We start from the raw sequence: 19,110 nt of genomic DNA, 5'->3' as shown, positions 1-19,110 counted from the left end.
ACATGTTTCATAAGCACTGTGACTGTGTCTTATAAACTGAACCTTCAGCAGGCTACGAGAGCAGTAGTGTGGCTTTTTGATAAAACCACATCTTTAACTCATGCACCCCCGCCCCTCAAGATAAAGCACACTGAACTAGCGATGTCTAATCTGTGACATTTATTGTGATGTACTGACAGAACTGTCCAGGAGACATGCCCTTTGATGATAATGACAAATCACATGTAGGTAAATGGGATATGAGCTTCTTCTTGCAGTGGAATGGGAAGTGTCTGCTTCAAAGGGTCTTCCTGTTTTCCAGCTATGACAGTGACTCTGTTATGGCACCTGGAAGCCAAGGAGCTGTACCAATGGCACTATGTGCAGGGACACCAATCTCAGTCCAAGAACTCTGTTCAATAAAGCATTGTTCCATAGGGCAGGGGGGCAGACCCTTGCTATGGTGGCAGTCACAAGCGCAAAATTGTACTATTACTATCTTACCTTCAGTACAGAGGTTTGCACCATGAGGTAACATAAAGAATAAAATATGACTTACAAAAAATGCTGTATTGGCATCTGCTACAATTCCTAACACGTATGTGTCTCTTGAGTGACGGCAACTTAAATGGCACTTTAACTTTCCTTATAAACCTGACTCCATGATGACATCCAGCACTTTTCACAATACCTTGAGGGCCTGGACATAATGTTTCATCTCTGGGTCCTACGTTTGCCTCACTCACTACAAGATGACATCTTGACTCTTTTATAATACAAGTACCTCAACTATTTTCTTGAGCACAAGATGATGCCATTAACTCCTGTTAAGTGCATGGCCACACTTTTACTTTCTACGTGAATCGAAGTAATTACTGGATTCCAGGTACCCTGTGCCAGTTAAAAAGGTTCAAGTGTGTTTTTTTAAGACTGCTGGTTCTCTGTCTGATCATTATAGGACTGCTGCTCACCCAGTAGCGACTTTTCTGAGCTCTATTTGTTTCTTTCTCTGCCATATCTCCTGTTACACCATTCATGAATATTTCTTCCTTCTTAAGCATGTCCCTTGCCCAAGTCCAGCCCTATCTGAATATAGGGTGCCCTCTGCTCTACTTCTAAGACTTAGTGACATATCCTGCACTCTCCTGTTTTGTTCTGCTTTTGGTCTGGGTTCCTTTTGGTTACTTCAACAGCTTATGGCTGGTTGTGATTCTGTATTTTACAAGACTAGTCTTATTGCACCACATGGGGATGTTTTGGAGATATTAGGGGTCTTGTTTCACCACTGACCATTCCGATCCTTTATGTTTATCAAACCATCCTACGCAAATGCTATCTCCTTACTTACCCTGTATGATAGAGTTGTAAACAAACATGGCAGCACGTGGCCTTCTGCGGCATGGCTGTACTTAGCTTGGAGAGTTGTGGAAAACCACTATGTTGTTTTGGGAGACATGGTAGACATTGGTGTTTGTAGTCAATGTACCCATGTGATGTTGGAAGGTGTATTGGTAAACATAATGTTTCGAGCCATAGCTCTTTATGTTGTTAGAAGGTGTGGCTGTACATGATATTAGAGGTGTAACTCTGTATGGCGTTCGAAACAGTTGTGCACATGATTTAAGAAGTTGATGAAGTGTGCTGTGTTGGAAGCGCTGTACATATTTACAGGGTCGAATTCGAAGTCGTTTATGCTGTACGGTCTCGTGGGAGAACATGGTGTTTAATGCATAGCTATGCAAGGTTATGTTATGTTAAAATGTTTCTAAAGCGCTTGAATACCAATGGGTGTCTTGGCGCTGGTTGGATGGCAGTAAGGTGAGAGTAATTTGGCGAATAGAGGTTAAAAAACCAGGTTTTTGTAAGCTTCCTAAAAATCAATAGTGTGGGGGCTGCTTTAATGTTCATAGGCAGGCTGTTCCATAAAACCGGGGCTTCAGAGGTCAAACAATTGCCTCCCCATTTAAGTCTCTTAAATCTGGGGCGCGACACTGTCAGGGAATTTTTAGAGCGTAGATCTCTGTTTGGTATGTACCATGAGAGGGATTTTTTGAGGTAGCGAGAACCTAGATCATGCAAGACTTTGTAGGTGAGGCATAATGCCTTAAATGTAATGCAGTTATTTTCCGTCAGCCAGTTGAGTTCCTTAATGGAGGTTGAAACTGGGTGGAACTTGGGCAGGTCGAAGATAAGACTGGCGGCCGCATTCTGTACACTCTGAAGTGTGCGGCTGTCCCTGGTTTCAAAAGTTCTCGCTACATATTGTGTTAACATGAATGTACACTTGGCTGAGCTGCATGGATGTAGGATGTTGGAAGACTTGCCTCTCTCTATGTGATGCTTGGAAGCGTTAAGTGTTTAAATCCATAACAGTGCATATTGTTGGGAACCATAGCACTACATGTTATGAAAGTGCAAGAATGTACATGGTGTTGCGATGTACTAGTTTCCAGACTGTATTGGATGCATGCTGTGGCATTGTGATAGAAGGTGTGATTATACACGGTGTTGTACACCATATCTGCATGGTGTTGAAAGATGACGATATATGGTGTTAAAAGGTGGGACTATACTTCTTTGTAGGCAAGGCTGTAAATGTTTAAAGTCGTGTGAATTCATAGCTGGTGTCTTGTGATTTAGGACTAGACCTGCTGTTGCATAAGGTGGCTTTTCATGGTGTTAGAAGGCTTGGCTCGGTTGGGGTTGGAAGATCAGTGCATTGTGATGTGGAGTGTGGCGCTCCGCTGATTGTGGGATGTACATGGTGTTTGGGGATATCGAAACATATGATGTCCAGCATAATGACTGCGGTTAGTTGGGAGACGTAGCCGTAAATGGTGTGGAAAGGCACAATTGTTTGTGGCGTTATTTGCAGCTGTACATGGTCTGGTGAATCATGGCTATATGTAGTGACGGTTGAACTATTTACACATTTGTATATGGTACATTCTAGACCCCCTTACAAAATAGCAGAGCACTTCACAACAAACAGTAGAGAATGAACTAGGAAACATCTGAATACAAACAAAATAATTACAGCCAAGAGGAGGATTAATAGCAGGCAGTCAAATCGAATAAAAAGAGGGCAACAAAACTGCATATCACGAAGACCAACAAAGAGTACAAGTGGAGATCAAGAAGCCATAAAGACACACAGATGGTGTTATTTGTTACACATCATATAAGTAACTAGCTTTCCTGGTTGATTCACAACGACTTTGACGCTGAGTAACTGAAGATGGCGTGTAAGACCATCGTAGGCAAACTGTAGGGCTTTAGAGGTGCAAAGTTAATTCACTTTTGAATTTTTTTAAAAAGGTAGTATGTCAGATATGCATTGGAAGAGAGGTTTATACCTTTCCTCTTCATTGAAAAGTCAACAACTTCCTGTTTGTGTTTTGCTTTTCACTGGCTGTGCACGGCTCTGAAAGGTTGAGAGGCTTGAGAGTAGGTGCTGGATGAACATTGTGCACCTGGACGCGTGGTAGAAAGAGTCGCTGGATGGACACACTCTACGCCGGGATCTCTAACCACCTCCTCCACCAACTCCAGACCATCCATAACACTGCAGCGAACGTCATCCTCGACCTCCCATCCCACGCACACACATCCTACCACATCTCAGGTATCTCCACTGGCTCCCCATACATGAATGTGGAGAGTTCAACCTCCTCATGCATGCATACAAGGCACTGCACAACAAGGGACCAACATACCTTAACAACCGCCTTCAATTCCACCCGACTCTCATGCTCACTCACACACAAACCCTTCATCCGCAAAACCAGAACAGGAGGTCTAGCATTCTCTTACATCGCACCCAAAACCTGCAACAACCTCCGGCTACACATCAGGGGCTCCTCCTCATTTTTTGAATTCCGTAAGAAGCTGAAGACTCGGCTGTTCGCCTGTTTCTTCAGGGCTGAATCCCAACACCATAGCCCTATGCCTACTCCCTATGCCTGCTCCAGCGCCTGGATACCCTACCGGGTGATTACAGCGCTAGACAAATCAATATAACATAACCTAGAACAATCGTACATAATGCTGAGGGGTGTGGCTGTACATGTGTTTGGGAGGCTTAGCTGGCTTAGATTCCCCGTGTTGTGTGCTTCTCATGTTGGACATGGTCTTATGAACTAGGATGCCTCTTGCTTGGGAGACGTGGTGCTCTAGGGCATTGAGTGGCATGTCTTTGCACCCTAGTATGGGCAAGGGTTTTAAGAGTAAGGCCGCGACACTCCGTGATGGAGTTCATGTACTTGCAGATCCAGGTCTACTCTTGGTATCGACAAGTCCTCTAAGCCCCTGATCCTGGTTGGAGTGTGCGGCGGGGGATCCATGAAACCACTACAAAGGCACTTGCCGTTCCATACAGGTTTACAATGCACCATGCAAACCGCTGCAGCTGCCTTTGTACCGCTAATCCCTGGCAGTGTTGTGGTTCAGAGCGGAGGCAAGGCCTTGTAAGTAGAACCTAATGCGCCGCCAATCAGGCTCTAATTAAAACTGCATTAACCCTAATGGGCTGCAGGGTAGGGAATCCAATGTATAAAACGTCTGTTTGTACAGGCCTGGGTTGAATAACAGGTGATGCAAGCGGCGCCGGTTTAGGCTGCCCGGCGCAGCCCCGCGCAGGCATCCCCCCACCCAAGGATGGCTGCTGAAATACACTGGAAAAGTTACTTGAAATACCTAGATGGGTGTGTTGCAGCTGGGGGGATAGGCCTGTCAAATGTATTTTGCTCTAATCAGTGTCACAGATGCTCATAATTGCCCTCCTAATTACTTCATTATTTTTTGCCACTCTGCAGCGCAGTTTGTGTTTACCTGCTGGGTGCGCGTGTTTTTTTCTCTCCCTCACAGCCACTTATGGAAGGGATGATAGCTTGTGCCCCCATCCCATGGTGCCTCAGCAAGGGAACGAACAAGCCGCATCTTGTTTGCCTTGATTTCCCCCAGGGTGGTGCAGGCAGAGAGCAGCCCGCCCCTGTAGGAAGGGAGAGCCAGCATGCACTGTGGCAGCCACGGATGGATTTTATACATTTGTAGGGTGTATGCCATATATAATTTTAATTTTGTTATTTTATAGCAGACCAAATTCTGCCAGGTGCTGTTCTCTCAGGTGAATTTGGTGCACATTGAAAGATAAGTGTGTATGGGCGGAAGCGGTAAAGATAGTTGGGTGCACATACATGCCTATATGTGTGTCGCCAGGAGGGTGGGTGGCAGTTCATCTGAGCAGATGTGCACGCTGCTTGATTAGATAGTTTCAATTCATGTTAAACAAGGACACACTCTGAAAGTGACAGGTAACCGTGTGCGCTCACAAGTGGATCAACCTTTGGTCACGCATCCAGAACCCCTCGAAAGCATTATGGGTCCAAAGAGCACATACCACCTTTTAATATTGTTTTTAAGTGGAGATATATAGATTCTAAAAGAGATCCGTCTGCCTCCCAAGTGATGGGCGTCCCCCAGAAACAACAGTCATTCACTCAGTGGCGCTTGGTTGCGAATGTGTTTTTTTCTCGTTAACCAATGAAAGGCGTTTAGCGATGAAACACGAGGTGAATGTTACCAGGACAGAATTAGTGCTGTGAGAAGGGACTTTTATCCATAAATGCGACAGTGATTGAAATGACTGTCGTCTGTGATGTCATCTGTCATGTCATGGCTGCGCGTGAGGGGGAGCCAGGGTTGCGTGGCTAGGTATAACTCGTAAATGTTGGCCCGTTTTCCTGTGTGAGAAAGGGAAACCAGGCGCGATAAAAGGCGCATTTCGTTTGGTATTTACACCTCACCGCCTCGCGGCACGGCTTTATGCAGGCTGGTCGCCGAGCAGCAAGGCCCTGCAGAAGCTGTGGAGAAAGTAACTATTGCCGGGGAACACTGGCTTCACCGATCAAAAGACTCCAAACAAAAGCTCAGAATAATGTCATAATTTAAAGATAAAATGCTTTTAAATGCTACAGCCCGTGTTACGTTTTCGACAGGAATATGTATCATGATTAATTCTAAAAATGGCAGTCTCCATTCATTCCTCTGCCTTGGTTTCTCTCCTCCCAGACGCTCGTCTGCCCCCACAAGGTTGGAAATCTCCGCGAGCTGGTGCTGCCCCGGGGCTGCACCCACCTCCGCTTCAGCAGACCCCAGGCGCATGCCATTATGCTGGCAGGCAAGCTGTAAGTACCCCGGCCCCCTCCAGGGCCTTGTTGTCATAATGAACACCAGATTGCAAATTAATGAAGGAAAGGTTTGCAAAAACATTGTCATGTTTCCGTCAGCGAGGCGCGGATACATGTGAGCAGGAGAACGGCTGTTTACCACACCTGAGGACTTGATTGTCTACAGATTAGATTTCCTTAATGTGCGACATCTCAAAGCCACTTTTGGTCACTGGTTCAAGGCAGGGACCGGGGTGAGGCAGAGGGCAAATGGCGGGGAAAGTCACCACCGTGCAAATTCCCCGCCCTACCAATCAGGGAACTTTAACTGCCACATTTACAGAGTTATTTTATTGCTACAAAATTGCTTGTTTTTCCCCTTCAAAATCAACAGCTTTTTTCTCTCCAGGAAAACGTATGTTTCTGTACAAATCTATTCATTTTTGGAACAATTTGCGTTTGTTTTTGTAACATGTCTATTCATTTTATTTTGGCCTTTTTGAAAGTGAATAAGGAATGCAACACATTTGCAATTTCATATTTCTGTTTAAGTTTATCACCGTGTATTTTTCATAGTGCCGAAGAGGCCCGCTTTAGGAGGCTGTCAGTGTAATTTACAGAATGTCAAGATGAAGAGAGGCTGATAATACTGACAAAGAAAGGCCTTTTGGAAAACTTAACCCCACGGTCCTACGACTGTGCGCCTGCATGCATCTCAGGATAGGAGGGAGCGAGTTCTATAACTCCAGCGTGGCAGAAAACTATGTATACTTTTCTAGTCACTGAGTTGCCATACCCTGGGGGACTTGCCTGCCCAGTAGAATTTGCCATTTAGTGCCATCTCATCAGAACATCAGCTTTACAGGCCTCCGTTTTTCTCCTGCACATCACTGTTTTCAGGCACGTCATTCGAATAAGTTCAATGAGATGACTGTGACTACCTCTCCCAGAACACTTAAGATTGTTAGAGAAAATCTGTGTAGACCTGGTTTTCTATTTATTTGTTCATGGTAAAGTCTGCAACCAAGGTTCCCTGGAGTGCCTCACATTTAACAGATTAAAACCAAAGTACATGCAAGACCTACAAAGAAGCACCCAGCATCACATGTGGGTAAACTAGTGTCGTAGTATATAACATGTGTTGTGACCAGCATCCACCAAGCATAGCTATGGAGAAGAAGGATACAGAAGGCAAAATTGTATCTGTCTAGAAATTAGAAGCTTGGTTTATATGCGTTCATTCGGATAAGACAGAGGTAAATCACGATTACACAACAGTAGGATTCATCGGAGTACATAAAGTGTAATTGTTGGAAAACAAGGTTGGGTAGTGAGGGATAATCACGTATTGCGGTATCTGTAAAGTCACTATGATGTCCGAGGACCCTAAAACACGATAATGCAGTTGAGCAGCCTGTTGGACCCAGGTAGAGGGGTGACCCCTTAAGGAGGGGTCACCCCTCTACCTGGGTTGGTTCTGCTCTTGGCCATGCGGAAGCTCCCACAGACAGCCAGTTTTTCTGAGAGATACTTGGGTGTTTTCAGGTGTAGTGCCTTGTAAATCAAACAGGCACTTTGTAGATACATCCAGCATCATTTGGGAGTCACTTCAATAAAGAGCGGACCTGTGTCATATGATGCTATTTGTGTGAGTTCCTGTCAACATGGAGCGAGGTGATAACATAGGCGAAAGGCTGTATGGACTTGCACTGTTGCACATCAATACCAACTCCATATAACTAGGTCATACTCATGCAAAGCTTCCAAGGTCTTCATGCTCAGAGCGAACCTAAAGGACAAGCATGTGAAGCGGTCAATGTTATATGTGAAGCGATCAATGTTACATGTGAAGCGGTCAATGTTTTATGTGAAGCAGTCAATCAGTCAATGTTATATGTCCAAAGCGAGAGCCTTGTGTTAGGAAGGGGGCTCCAGCAAACAAATGATGGACGGAATGCTGACAATGCAAATATTCTCCCCCAGTCAAAAGATCTGGGTTAAATCCATCGTTCTTTTGCCCACTACGCCACCCCAGTTTGGACCCAACCATATGCAAATCAGTCTTGACCCTGTGCCCCATGGGAACAGTCCAGACCGAACTGCCAGGCCAGGTCCTCCCTGGACCGGAAACAAGCATCCTGGGACCGGTTTCAGGGTATGTCTCCCTTCTTAAGCCAGGCTAGTTTGAATCCAGTGGCACAGTGAGCAAGGGACCCACGTCTGGGCATACCCATCCCACTTAGGGCGAAAAGTGTTACAGCAAACAAATGATGGATGGAATGCTGACAATGCAAACATTCTCCCCCAGTCAAAAGATCTGGGTTAAATCCATCGTTCTTTTGCCCACTACACCACCCCAGTTTGGACCCAGCCATATGCAAATCAGTCTTGACCCTGTGCCCCATGGGAACAGTCCAGACCGAACTGCCAGGCCAGGTCTTCCCTGGACCGGAAACAAGCATCCTGGTACCGGTTTCAGGGTATGTCACCCTTCTTCAGCCAGGCTAGCTTGAATCCAGTGGCACAGTGAGCAAGGGACCCACGTCTGGGCATACCCATCCCACTTAGGGCGAAAAGTGTTACAGCAAACAAATGATGGACAGAATGCTGACAATGCAAACATTCTCCCCCAGTCAAAAGATCTGAGTTAAATCCATTGTTCTTTTGCCCACTACACCACCCCAGTTTGGACCCAGCCATATGCAAATCAGTCTAGGGAGGACCTGGCTTGGCAGTTCGAGCTGGACTGTTCCCATGAGGCACAGGGTCAAGACTGATTTGCATATGGCTGGGTTCAAACTGTAACGGCATGGTGAGCAAAAAAACGATGGATTTAGACCCAGATCTCCGTACTGGGGTGAATGTATGACATTGTTCTGCATTCTATCCAACTGTTGTTTTTGCACTTACGAAGGGGGCTACCACACTATTTGAAAACCTTTTGTGTCAAGTTCAAGAGCAGCTGAATATGTAGAGCATTTCTACTGCCTAGACACTTTACTTTGTATACATTTTATGTTATACATCCTGAGAGGTGCAGGGCCCGTACAAACATTGTGCAAGTACATTTAAAACAAAGCAACATACAACAGTTGTGGCGAGAGCTAGAGGAGAAACTTGGTAATAAACATGCAAGGGAGAAAACTAAAACACATGCATAGGAAACATACACTCCTTGGGGCAGTTTGCACTGGATTTCGGGTGGCGTTGTTAAGCATTTTTTAAGTTCTGCATGCATGCCATGATTGCACATGCAGTAAGAGCACATTTCCTGAGTGCACTTGTAGAAACTATTGTTTACAATGGAGCATGCATGCAGATTTTACTGCATGCTGTGTTAGCAAATGCAGTAATGTGGCATTAGGCACAATTATTGCATGCAATTTTTGTACATATTTTGAAGCCACAGCATGTGAAAATTCCATGCATCATAGGTTTTGGCCATTGTGCACATGAGGCTGTAGGTATCTTCAGTGAGAAACAGTGCCCACTGTGGTTGCTTGCGCTCACTTCACAAGACATCAGTCAAATAAGGACACTGAGGCTGTGCATCTGGGTCACAGTTATTTTGGGCACCCCTTTAATTAATGGCAGCTCGCCCTTTCCACAGCATGGTTTGAGGCGGCTCTTTGACTAGGTGATCACTAGTTCTATTGGTCGCGGCTGAGATGTGGCCACTGTATGTTCATCTAAGAGTGAGAGCAGTGAACACCGCTCTTTCGCTACTTTGGAAGGGTGTTGTCATGTCACCTTTGACACTGCAGCACATGCCTTCGGACAGAACTCCTGCTCGTGGCCAAACCTATACAAAAGATAACAGGCCATAGCACCACCACATGAAAAATCAAATAAATGCTGGACCCGAGAGAATACATAGGAACCCTTGGCTACCTGTTGGGTCCTGCTCGGCAAGACTGAGGTATCTTATTTCAAACAGACATCTCCCCTAATGCCCATCAAACCCAGCAAGAGCTACACTCCATGAAAATTAAATTGACAAATCATATTGACAGACTTGATCTTCAGAGCTCCATCCATTGCCATAAGCAGATCATCCGGCACACAAACCGAGGAGGACACTGCTCAATGACTGCGTGTGATGGAAGAAAATCACCCAGTAAAAAGCTCTTATATTGATAAAGACTCCTGTCCAGTCATTTTCCCAAAAATGGTTGGATGGAAATACGATGAGTACCCAGGCCTGCTTTTCCAGACATCAGAGCACCACTGCCTTTTTGGATGGCAATTGTATCACTTTTATTAAGAGAGGTCTGTTAGTGATCTCCTCCTGGAGTGGAACCACCAACTGGATAGTCACCCAGAGGACGAGTAAAGCCATCGATCCAAGTCAGAAGTCATCTGCATAATCATAGCAGTGAGTGTAAGCAGCGCTGGAACAGGAGATGGGTTGGATTCCTTCAGGACAAGGTGCACAGATGGGCTGAGATAGGCTAAGCGTTGAGATGATGACTAGATAACCGATACTGTTCATCTTTTCTCCGATGAACCAATCATTTTTACTGCATCCTTCCTCGGCTGGACAACCTGTGACGTGTTTGAAGATGTTCTGAGGATCTCCACTGTACTGTTCATGGAGACATAACTCTTACTCACAGTGAAGTCTGTCCGTATAACCCCCTGTCGACAGATCTGAAGGAATGGTGCAGAGGAGTTCAAGCAGTAGCAGAGTGTCCACATCCAACACGGGGAGTGTAAATCACCCTTGATAGCCTACACACAAGTACAGTGCTCACATTCTTACATATGTGACAAGTCACATTCATGCATTTGATGTGGCCAGAATTGATACTGTTGTGCCTTCTTTCTACAGCGCTTGACACAAGCATTAACAAGCACCCTTCAGAGCAAGATCAGTCAACAATAGATCATTCTTGAGGGCGAGCAAGGTCTCTGTGCTTATCACAAGATGAAGAAACCTTGGCATAATTATTTCATGTGCTAAAGGTGTGCACTCTACACCTAAACTGACATTCAGTAGCACAGTGTGAAAATGGGGCTCCTTCAACTCTCTTTGGTTATAGCTACGATGACCCCCAGCAAAAGTAAGTGAGTAGTTGATTTGGGAAGATGGCTAGGCGTGTGGTTGTACCTGTCTTGCTTTTCACTCTACAATTTGAAAGTTCAATATGCTTTAAACCTCTAGCAGGTGCACTGCAGGGTTGCGTAACATCACCCAATACCATTTTTTGCAGTATGAGTAGAGAGATATAAAGAATTTTCATCATGCAATGCCACACAGAAATTCCAGTTAACTGGTTTCAGATCGTTTTTACTGGTCCAGATGGTGACATTGGGTTTTTTGTGACATCTAACTAACTTCTATGAAGAAATCCCAGTTGATTCCAGTTAATTCTTCAAGATGATTTTTGGTATCTAATGGAGTGAACTGTTTTTTTTCAGTATTCTGATATCGCCAGCAGTATTCCCTGTGCTTTTCCAGCTTGGACTGTGTAGCCTAATTTCTGAAGAGCTGTACGGCCCAACTTGATCTACTAGACACAATTTGCAACTAGCATTTGGAATTTCAAGTAGAACAACACGTGTGATTCTCCTTACAGCAGATAAATATCCTGTTTTGTGCAATCAGTTACAAATGAGTAACAAAGTGCTCAAGTGGCTCGCTATTAATGTTACTTTTCAAACAGAGTTTTACACACCCAGAGAAACTAGTAACTAGTACTGCGTGAATAACGAATACAGCTTGCCCACTTATTCTGTGACTTGTAAAAGATTTATAGAGAAGCCTCGCTGCAGAGAAGTCCAGATTAATTGATGTTGTGAAGCTGTGAGAGCAAAACCTTACCCTAAAATGTTATGACTTGTAAAAGATTTATGGAGAAACCTGTGCTGCAGAGAAACCTGGATTGGCTGGTGCTGTGGGAGCAAAACCGTACCCCAAAATTTGGACACCCCAATAAGTAATGGGGTCCACTCAATAATTGAGTTCTGGTTCAATGTCAAGTTAAAGGGTTTTAATACAAAAAACATAATAAGCGGTACAGAGTCAATGCCATGAAGGCTTTCAGATGCAAAATTTAGATTTTTCACAGCCTGCTGGGCAGAAAATCTGGATTTTATTAAGGACACGGAGGCTAATATTATGCAAATCTCCTTTATTGCCACAGCTCCGCAGCAACAATTGAAGAACATAGAACTTCAATGAACATTCTGAACAAGTATAAAGTCCCTTGGTGACCAGCCATCTTCCTTCTTTGTTAGACTGCGAGGAAAGATCACTATGCATAAGAAAAAACAGGAATAAACTGAAGATAGCGTTCCAAATACGGTCCGAAGGAAAAAGAGATTCTTATTCTGAAAGAAAAAGAATACCAAATTATAAAATCTTTACATAACATAAATGTATGTATATAAAAAATACACAAAGGGAGGGCTAAATCCCAAAGAGGAGGGATAATATTAGCCTACGTGTCCTTAATAAAATCCAGATTTTCTGCCCAGCAGGCTGTGAAAAATCTAAATTTTATGGCACGACACGGAGGCCATATTATGCAAGTTTAAAGTACATTAAGAACATTATCAATCACATTAGAGATTGGTTTGAAGTAACAAGTCTTAAACATACTATCGTTCGACCAGTCTTCTGCACTAAGGATATCCTGTAATCCACCTCCTAGAAAAAAGGCCTTAAAAGCCGAAGCACCTCTGAGGGAGTGAGCTCCAAAAACAGATATGTCTTCACCGCTCTCATGCATGACATCTTTAACCCAACGAGCTAAGGTTGGGGAAGAGACTCCTTTATGAGGAAGTCTGTAGGAAATCAATAATTGACATTAATTAATTCTTAGATTTTTAGTTCTTTTCTCGTACTCTTTCAAACATTTAACCACGCACAGTCTCTCATTCTGAGGAAAAAAGGGGTAAAAGATGGAAGGAGACATCGTTTTGGTTCTTTTCTTGAGATAAAAGCAAACACCTTCGGGTTGGAATGCCCTGCTAGAGACATCTAAAGCCTTAACATCTGAAGTTCTTCTAAAAGAAACTAGACATAATAAAACAGTAAGTTTATATGAGATGCGTTTAAGGGAAAGAGAAGCATTATCTCCCCAAGAAGAAAGAGTCCGGAGAACGAGGGTAACATCCCACAGGGTAGTATATTTAGCAGAAGGAGGGTTCAGAACTCTCATGCTTCTCATTATCTTTTTAGTCAATAGAGTTTGGCCAACGGAGACACCGTTAATTAAAGAATGGCTAGCTGAAATAGCAGATCTATAGACGTTAACGGTTCTATAAGTTAATCCTGATGAAAACAATTCTGAAAGATATTTAACAACGTGGACTAGATCAGTTGAAACGGGGTCATAATGTTGTTAAATGCACCAGCGAACCCATTTGTTCCATGCCAATCGATAAGCTTTTCTTGTACCAGATGCCCACGACTCAGAAATGAGTCTGAAAGCATTTGTCGAAAGCGCTGGGATTCGCCATTGTCTCCTGAAATCTTCCACGCAGTCAGTATCGGAAGACCCTGCTCTACAAGGGGATGGAAGTCTCCCTCTGGACCTAAGAGTATTTCCTTGAAAGAAGCAATCAAAATAGGGAAATTGACGTTCATTTCTAGGATGATTGGAAACCATGCCTGAGATCTCCAAAGAGGAGTTATCACGACCATGCTCTGTCGGTAACATCGAGCATGAACTAACAGGCGGGGAAGCATTGCAAATTGCGGGAAAGCATAAGGTGCTAAACCTCTCCAATCTTGAAGGAAAGCATCTACCTTTTGAGCTTGAGGGTCCGGTCCCCAACTGAAGAAATTCTTCAATTGAATATTCAGACGGTCTGCAAAAAGATCTATCTTGAAGGGACCCCATCTGGACTGGATTGTTAAGAATACTTGTCTGTTCAGTCTCCAGTTGCTGGAGTCCTTGAAATTCCTCGAGTACCAATCTGCCACCCCATTCCTCAGCCCGGGAATGTGTTCCGCTATGACTGAAATTCCTTTGTTCAAGCAATAGTTCCATAAGCCTTTCGCTAGATCTGTCAGGCCCTTGGAATGAGGACCCCCTAGTTTGCTGACATAACGTACTGTGGACACATTGTCCATTCGTAAAGTTACACAGCATTTCATCGATTTCTGTGTGAAACAACGAATCGCAAATGAACAGTTGATATGCAACTTCTTTTCTTGAGGAGTCCAATGACCCCCTGTTGACGAGTTCCCACATCTCGCTCCCCATCCTTCCAAACTCGCGTCTGATTCTATTATTAAATCCGGTTTCTCCCCAAAAATGGCTTTGCCATTCCATGCTTCTACATTCTTCAACCACCAAAGGAGTTCGGTTCTTGATTCCTGATCTTGGGAAATTATTTGGGAGTAGGATTGGTTCAATCCCAGAGATACTGCTTTCAATCTCTGAAGTGCTCGATAGTGTAATGGACCTGGGAAAATTGCCTGAATTTTGGATGAAAGTAGGCCCAGGATCCTTGCTAGGATCCTTAAGGGAAAGGTCTTTAGCGCAAGTAACTTTCTCAGTTTTTTCCTTACTTTGTCGCTCGGTAGTCTCAACTCTGCCTTCACAGTGTCTACCAAGGAACCCAGAAATTGGGTTTGTTGAGATGGAATTACGCAGGATTTTTTCATATTTATAATTAAGCCTAGGTGTTCTAAAAGATGAATTGTAAGATTCGTATGAAGAGAAACTGTCTCTTTTGATTGAGCCATTATAAGTATATCGTTGAGGTATATGATTAACCTCACTCCCCTTTGTCTGAGCCAAGCGGTGACGGGTCTGAGTACCTTGGTGAAGCACCAAGGGGCAGATGATAGGCTAAAAGGGAGGCTGCAAAATTGGTATAGTTGTCCCTCCCAAATGAATTGGAGGAACTTTTGATGGGGTTCCCAGATAGGGATTGTCAGATAGGCGTTGTTTAGGTCCAGTCTCGTTAACCAGGCTCCTATTCTTAGAATGTCTCTTAGAAGATGTATCTCTTCCATTTTGAAGTGTTGGTAAACTACCCATTGACTTAACTCCTTTAAGTTTATGACTGGTTGCTGTTCCTTGTTTTTCTTTTCCACAAGGAAAATATTGCTGAGAAAGCCTAAGTGAGTGCCCTTGACAATCGCACCTTTTTTAAATAAGTCTAGTACCTCTTGAGAGACTAGGAGTTTGTCTTTGGTAGAGAACACAATCTCTCGGGGATGGTTTGTTTGGAAGGGGGGTATCAATAAAGTCTATTTTGTATCCTCTCACTGTCTCTAGAACCCAAATATCTTTGGATACCAAGTTCCAATTCCCAGCAAATCGAAGTAGTCTCTCTCCCACCTTTGGAGGGATACCTGAAAGGTCTGTCCAAGTTCCTACCTGATGAAAAGGAGCATTGTCTCCGTTCGCCTCTGAAGGGACGTCCACGGGTCCTCTGTCTCTGAGGGTAGAATTGATGGAACCCGCTGAAATTGTTGTTGAATCTCCCACCTCCACGGGCCATGAAGGGTCTTGAATTTGAATTTCCTCGGCCGGGGAAATGACCCCGTATTCTCCCGGCCCAGGTAAAAACCTGATCTTGAAAAACTTTTTTAATTTCTTTTTGGGACTTTTGTATTGAGCTAAATGCACCAACGTATTTGGCCATGACCCTGAGAATTTGGTCCACCATCATTCTTGGCTAGTTCGATCAGTTCGGGGTCGATTTTAAACAGCACCCCTTTTCTCCTCTCTATAGAGATAGCCGTGTTAGCATTACCAATAAGGCATATAGCCATTTGGACCCACTCCCTGAGTTCTTTAGGGTCAACTGGGCAGTCTCCCAGATAGGCTGATTCAGCCATTTCAAACATTTTGGTAAGGGGGCCTATTGTGTCAAGGAGGTGGTCCTGACAAGATTTTAGGCCTTTATCCATGCCCTTTCTTGGGTCTCTTGAGGTTTTGGCTATGAAGGCTACTACTTTGGGGTCCAACTCAGGTGTTGCAGCTACTTTGTTAGGGAGAGAGGGTCTTGGGCATTCCCAACGGAGTCTAGATCTAACTTCCTTTGGTATTTCTCTCCTCAACCAGAAGGAGAGGTAATCTGCCACGTGTTGGGAGGGGGTCCATTCTGGGGACAAAGGGTGCTTTATTAATAGAGGGTCGAACATAAGATCTCCAAATGGGTCCAAGAGTCCCATATTTGGTTCCCGAGGCCTTGGGTGCCTCTTCTGAGCACCCCGTTCCCCTTGGTTGTGCCTCTTCTTCATCTGTATTAAAATCAGAGGAGTAGGATAGATTCATTTCAGGGTCAGAGCTATCATGACTAGCAATGTCAATAGGTGGCTCAGGGCCTTGATCTTGCTCATATGGGGTGCCCGAGGCACCAATCTAGTCACCGCCTTGAGAGCGAGAGGGGCAGCGGAGGTCTTAGCTTTTTTAGAGTCTTTGCGTTCTTTGCCTCCAAGTGCCCGTTTCTTGGGAGTCTTAACTGCTCCTGATTGATGATTGCTATTAGAAGGGCGTGGGGAGGTCAAATATTCCAGCCTTTTATTAATAGTGTCATCAATTGACCGAAGGACTTTCTTGAGAGCCTTATTAACTAGCTCAACCAGATGTCCTTCAATATTAATCTGGGGTGTTGACATCTTTAATGGTTAATTTATTTAGGTAATACTTAGAAAATAATTAGGGTCAAATATAGAATAAACGCACTCAAAATAGCGTATTGAATGCTTCAAAAGTCTAATATGCAGAAATAATTGTTTTGGTACCGGCGTAGCGAATGAGCAGCTGATCCGAAGATATACTGAGGAAAGGAAGAAACTGTCAAATTTAAGCGCAGGAGACGATGTTTGATCCCAATAGTTAAAAATGGTGGCGTAATTAAGCACATATTGGAGAGCCCAAGCTCTCAAAATGGCCGCCACGCACGTAATAGCGTGCGTGGCCCGCCTTTAGGTAAATTTCTCTAATTTTAATACGGCCCGCCTCAAGCGCAAGAAAACGCGCCGAGGGGGCCGGGGAAGCTGTCCTAAAGTGGGTCTCTGGTCGAAGCGTCTCCGCGGTCTCCAAAACAGGCTGGGAGTGCAGAAGGAAGCTCCGAAAAAAGGATGACAGCGATCCGCGAGGGGAAAGAGAAAAAACGGTATGTGCGCACGAGAGCGCTTGACCGTATTGAAAGGTACACAATGAGAATAGGAGGCCTAATCCGGTTCAAAATAAAACCGGAGGGGGAAAGGGATCTCTAAGGATAAACCCAAGGCATAATACAGAAACAACATGAAATGCGGAGCATTATTAACAAAAGGGTAAACCTTGGAGTAATATGGAAATTAGTTTGACAAAAGTCAGACAAAATAGACATATGTATTAATATTAGAAATATAATACTTACATACATATAAATATAAGTAAAACAAATTAAAACAAATGATAAGGATATCAGCGTTAGTTGAGAGAGGTACTTATCTTTCTGAGCAGCAGCAACAAAGAAGGAAGATGGCTGGTCACCAAGGGACTTTATACTTGTTCAGAATGTTCATTGAAGTTCTATGTTCTTCAATTGTTGCTGCTGAGCTGTGGCAATAAAGGAGATTTGCATAATATGGCCTCCGTGTCGTGCCATAAAATTACACAGAGAATGTAAAATCTGAAAAATCCCAATGAACAGCAAAACCATTACAAAATCAGGCACCATCCCTAGCAACATCGGAAGCCCAGGAAAATCTCTTGCTCACTGCCAAAATCAAGGGATTCTTATACGCAATTCTTGCATAGGAAATTTGTAATACTTCAAACTCATTGTGGTGAGAGCAAAGGTATTATTTCTTTTTTGCAAATCAGAACACAAAAATAATATACACCATTACCTTAACATATATGCACCATCCCAATTTTTTGAAAATATTATTCAACACCATCTATGCTAATGCCACCCGGAGATGTTCGAACAAATATGAAACATTTATTAATACCATTTCTGTCAGTCAATAGATCCAGTGAAGGAATAAATGAGATAGATACTTGTCGCAATCTTACATCCGCACAATAGAAAATTAATTGAGCAAAACAATACAACAATGAAAATAAACGAATATGGCCTCGGTTTGACTGTGTGCTTACCATCTGCCACTTAATGTTTAGTAAACGTTGAGATACTTTGGTCATCACAAGAAAGCACACTAACATATTATTTTACTGTCCATGGATGGGCCGTGATATGGAAGAGAGTCAGGCGGCCCCTTTTCTGACTCACCCAAAAGATTTAATGTTGTTTTAATCTATCTACTGCTCAAAGCTGTGACAAAGGTGTTTTTTAGATTTATTACAATATTTGTAGCTCAGTAGATTATATATATTAGTTGCTAATTTTTTTTCCATCCCAAAGGCGGAAAACCTGTGGTACTACAGTTTTGGGAAGAGGTTTGGATACTTGTTTTTATTTTGTTTGCACTTTGATGTATAGTATTCAGTGGGGCAGGTGCAGGTAAACACGGTGGGGCTATGGGGCAGGGCGGGGAGAAGTCAGCAGACCACAGAATAGGGAAAATAAAATAAATAAATAAAATCACTTTATGTGGCGAGCGCAAGATAAGTGGTTTTATTTATTTAGTTTCCCTATTTCGATGTCTGTCGACTTCCCCCCCGGCCCGCCTCGCCCCACCACCCCACCGCACTTACCTGCACCAGTTGCAACTGATAGTTTTGATGTTTTGGCATGGTCAACATTTTATTTAGGTTGAAGATGGCATTTCTTGATCATATAATTATTTGATTGATTCAAATGCACGGATCAAAATGCATAATAATGAGTGTAATTCGCTTGTTGATGTGTTTGCATGTTCTCCCTTGCACTGCTCAGTAAACAGGTTATAATAAAAAAAGACCTGCTGTATTGCCTTTAGGCTGGCCCTCAGCATGGCACTGTACTCCACTGATTGTGATCCAGACTCTTTGTGCAAGCCCTTATGTGGGCGCAGCCGCCAAATCTGTGAGGCTCTAGAAATTCCCTAGAGATGGGA

General features: G+C 43.7%; 1 protein-coding gene across 2 annotated transcripts in view; it reads left to right on the top strand.

The window, feature by feature from the left end:
* LOC146866908 (uncharacterized) overlaps nucleotides 1-19,110 on the top strand; it is a 783,565-nt gene that overhangs the window by 416,348 nt on the left and 348,107 nt on the right. For both annotated transcript variants that reach the window (XM_085603053.1, XM_085603047.1), the window contains exon 14: nucleotides 6,049-6,164. In XM_085603053.1, the coding sequence (XP_085459179.1) occupies nucleotides 6,049-6,164 (116 nt within the window). The remainder of the gene's footprint in view (nucleotides 1-6,048; nucleotides 6,165-19,110) is intronic.

The sequence above is a fragment of the Triturus cristatus genome, chromosome 1_2 (assembly GCF_964204655.1).
Source record: "Triturus cristatus chromosome 1_2, aTriCri1.1, whole genome shotgun sequence".
Taxonomy (NCBI): domain Eukaryota; kingdom Metazoa; phylum Chordata; class Amphibia; order Caudata; family Salamandridae; genus Triturus; species Triturus cristatus.
This window is presented reverse-complemented; position numbering and strand designations above follow the sequence as displayed.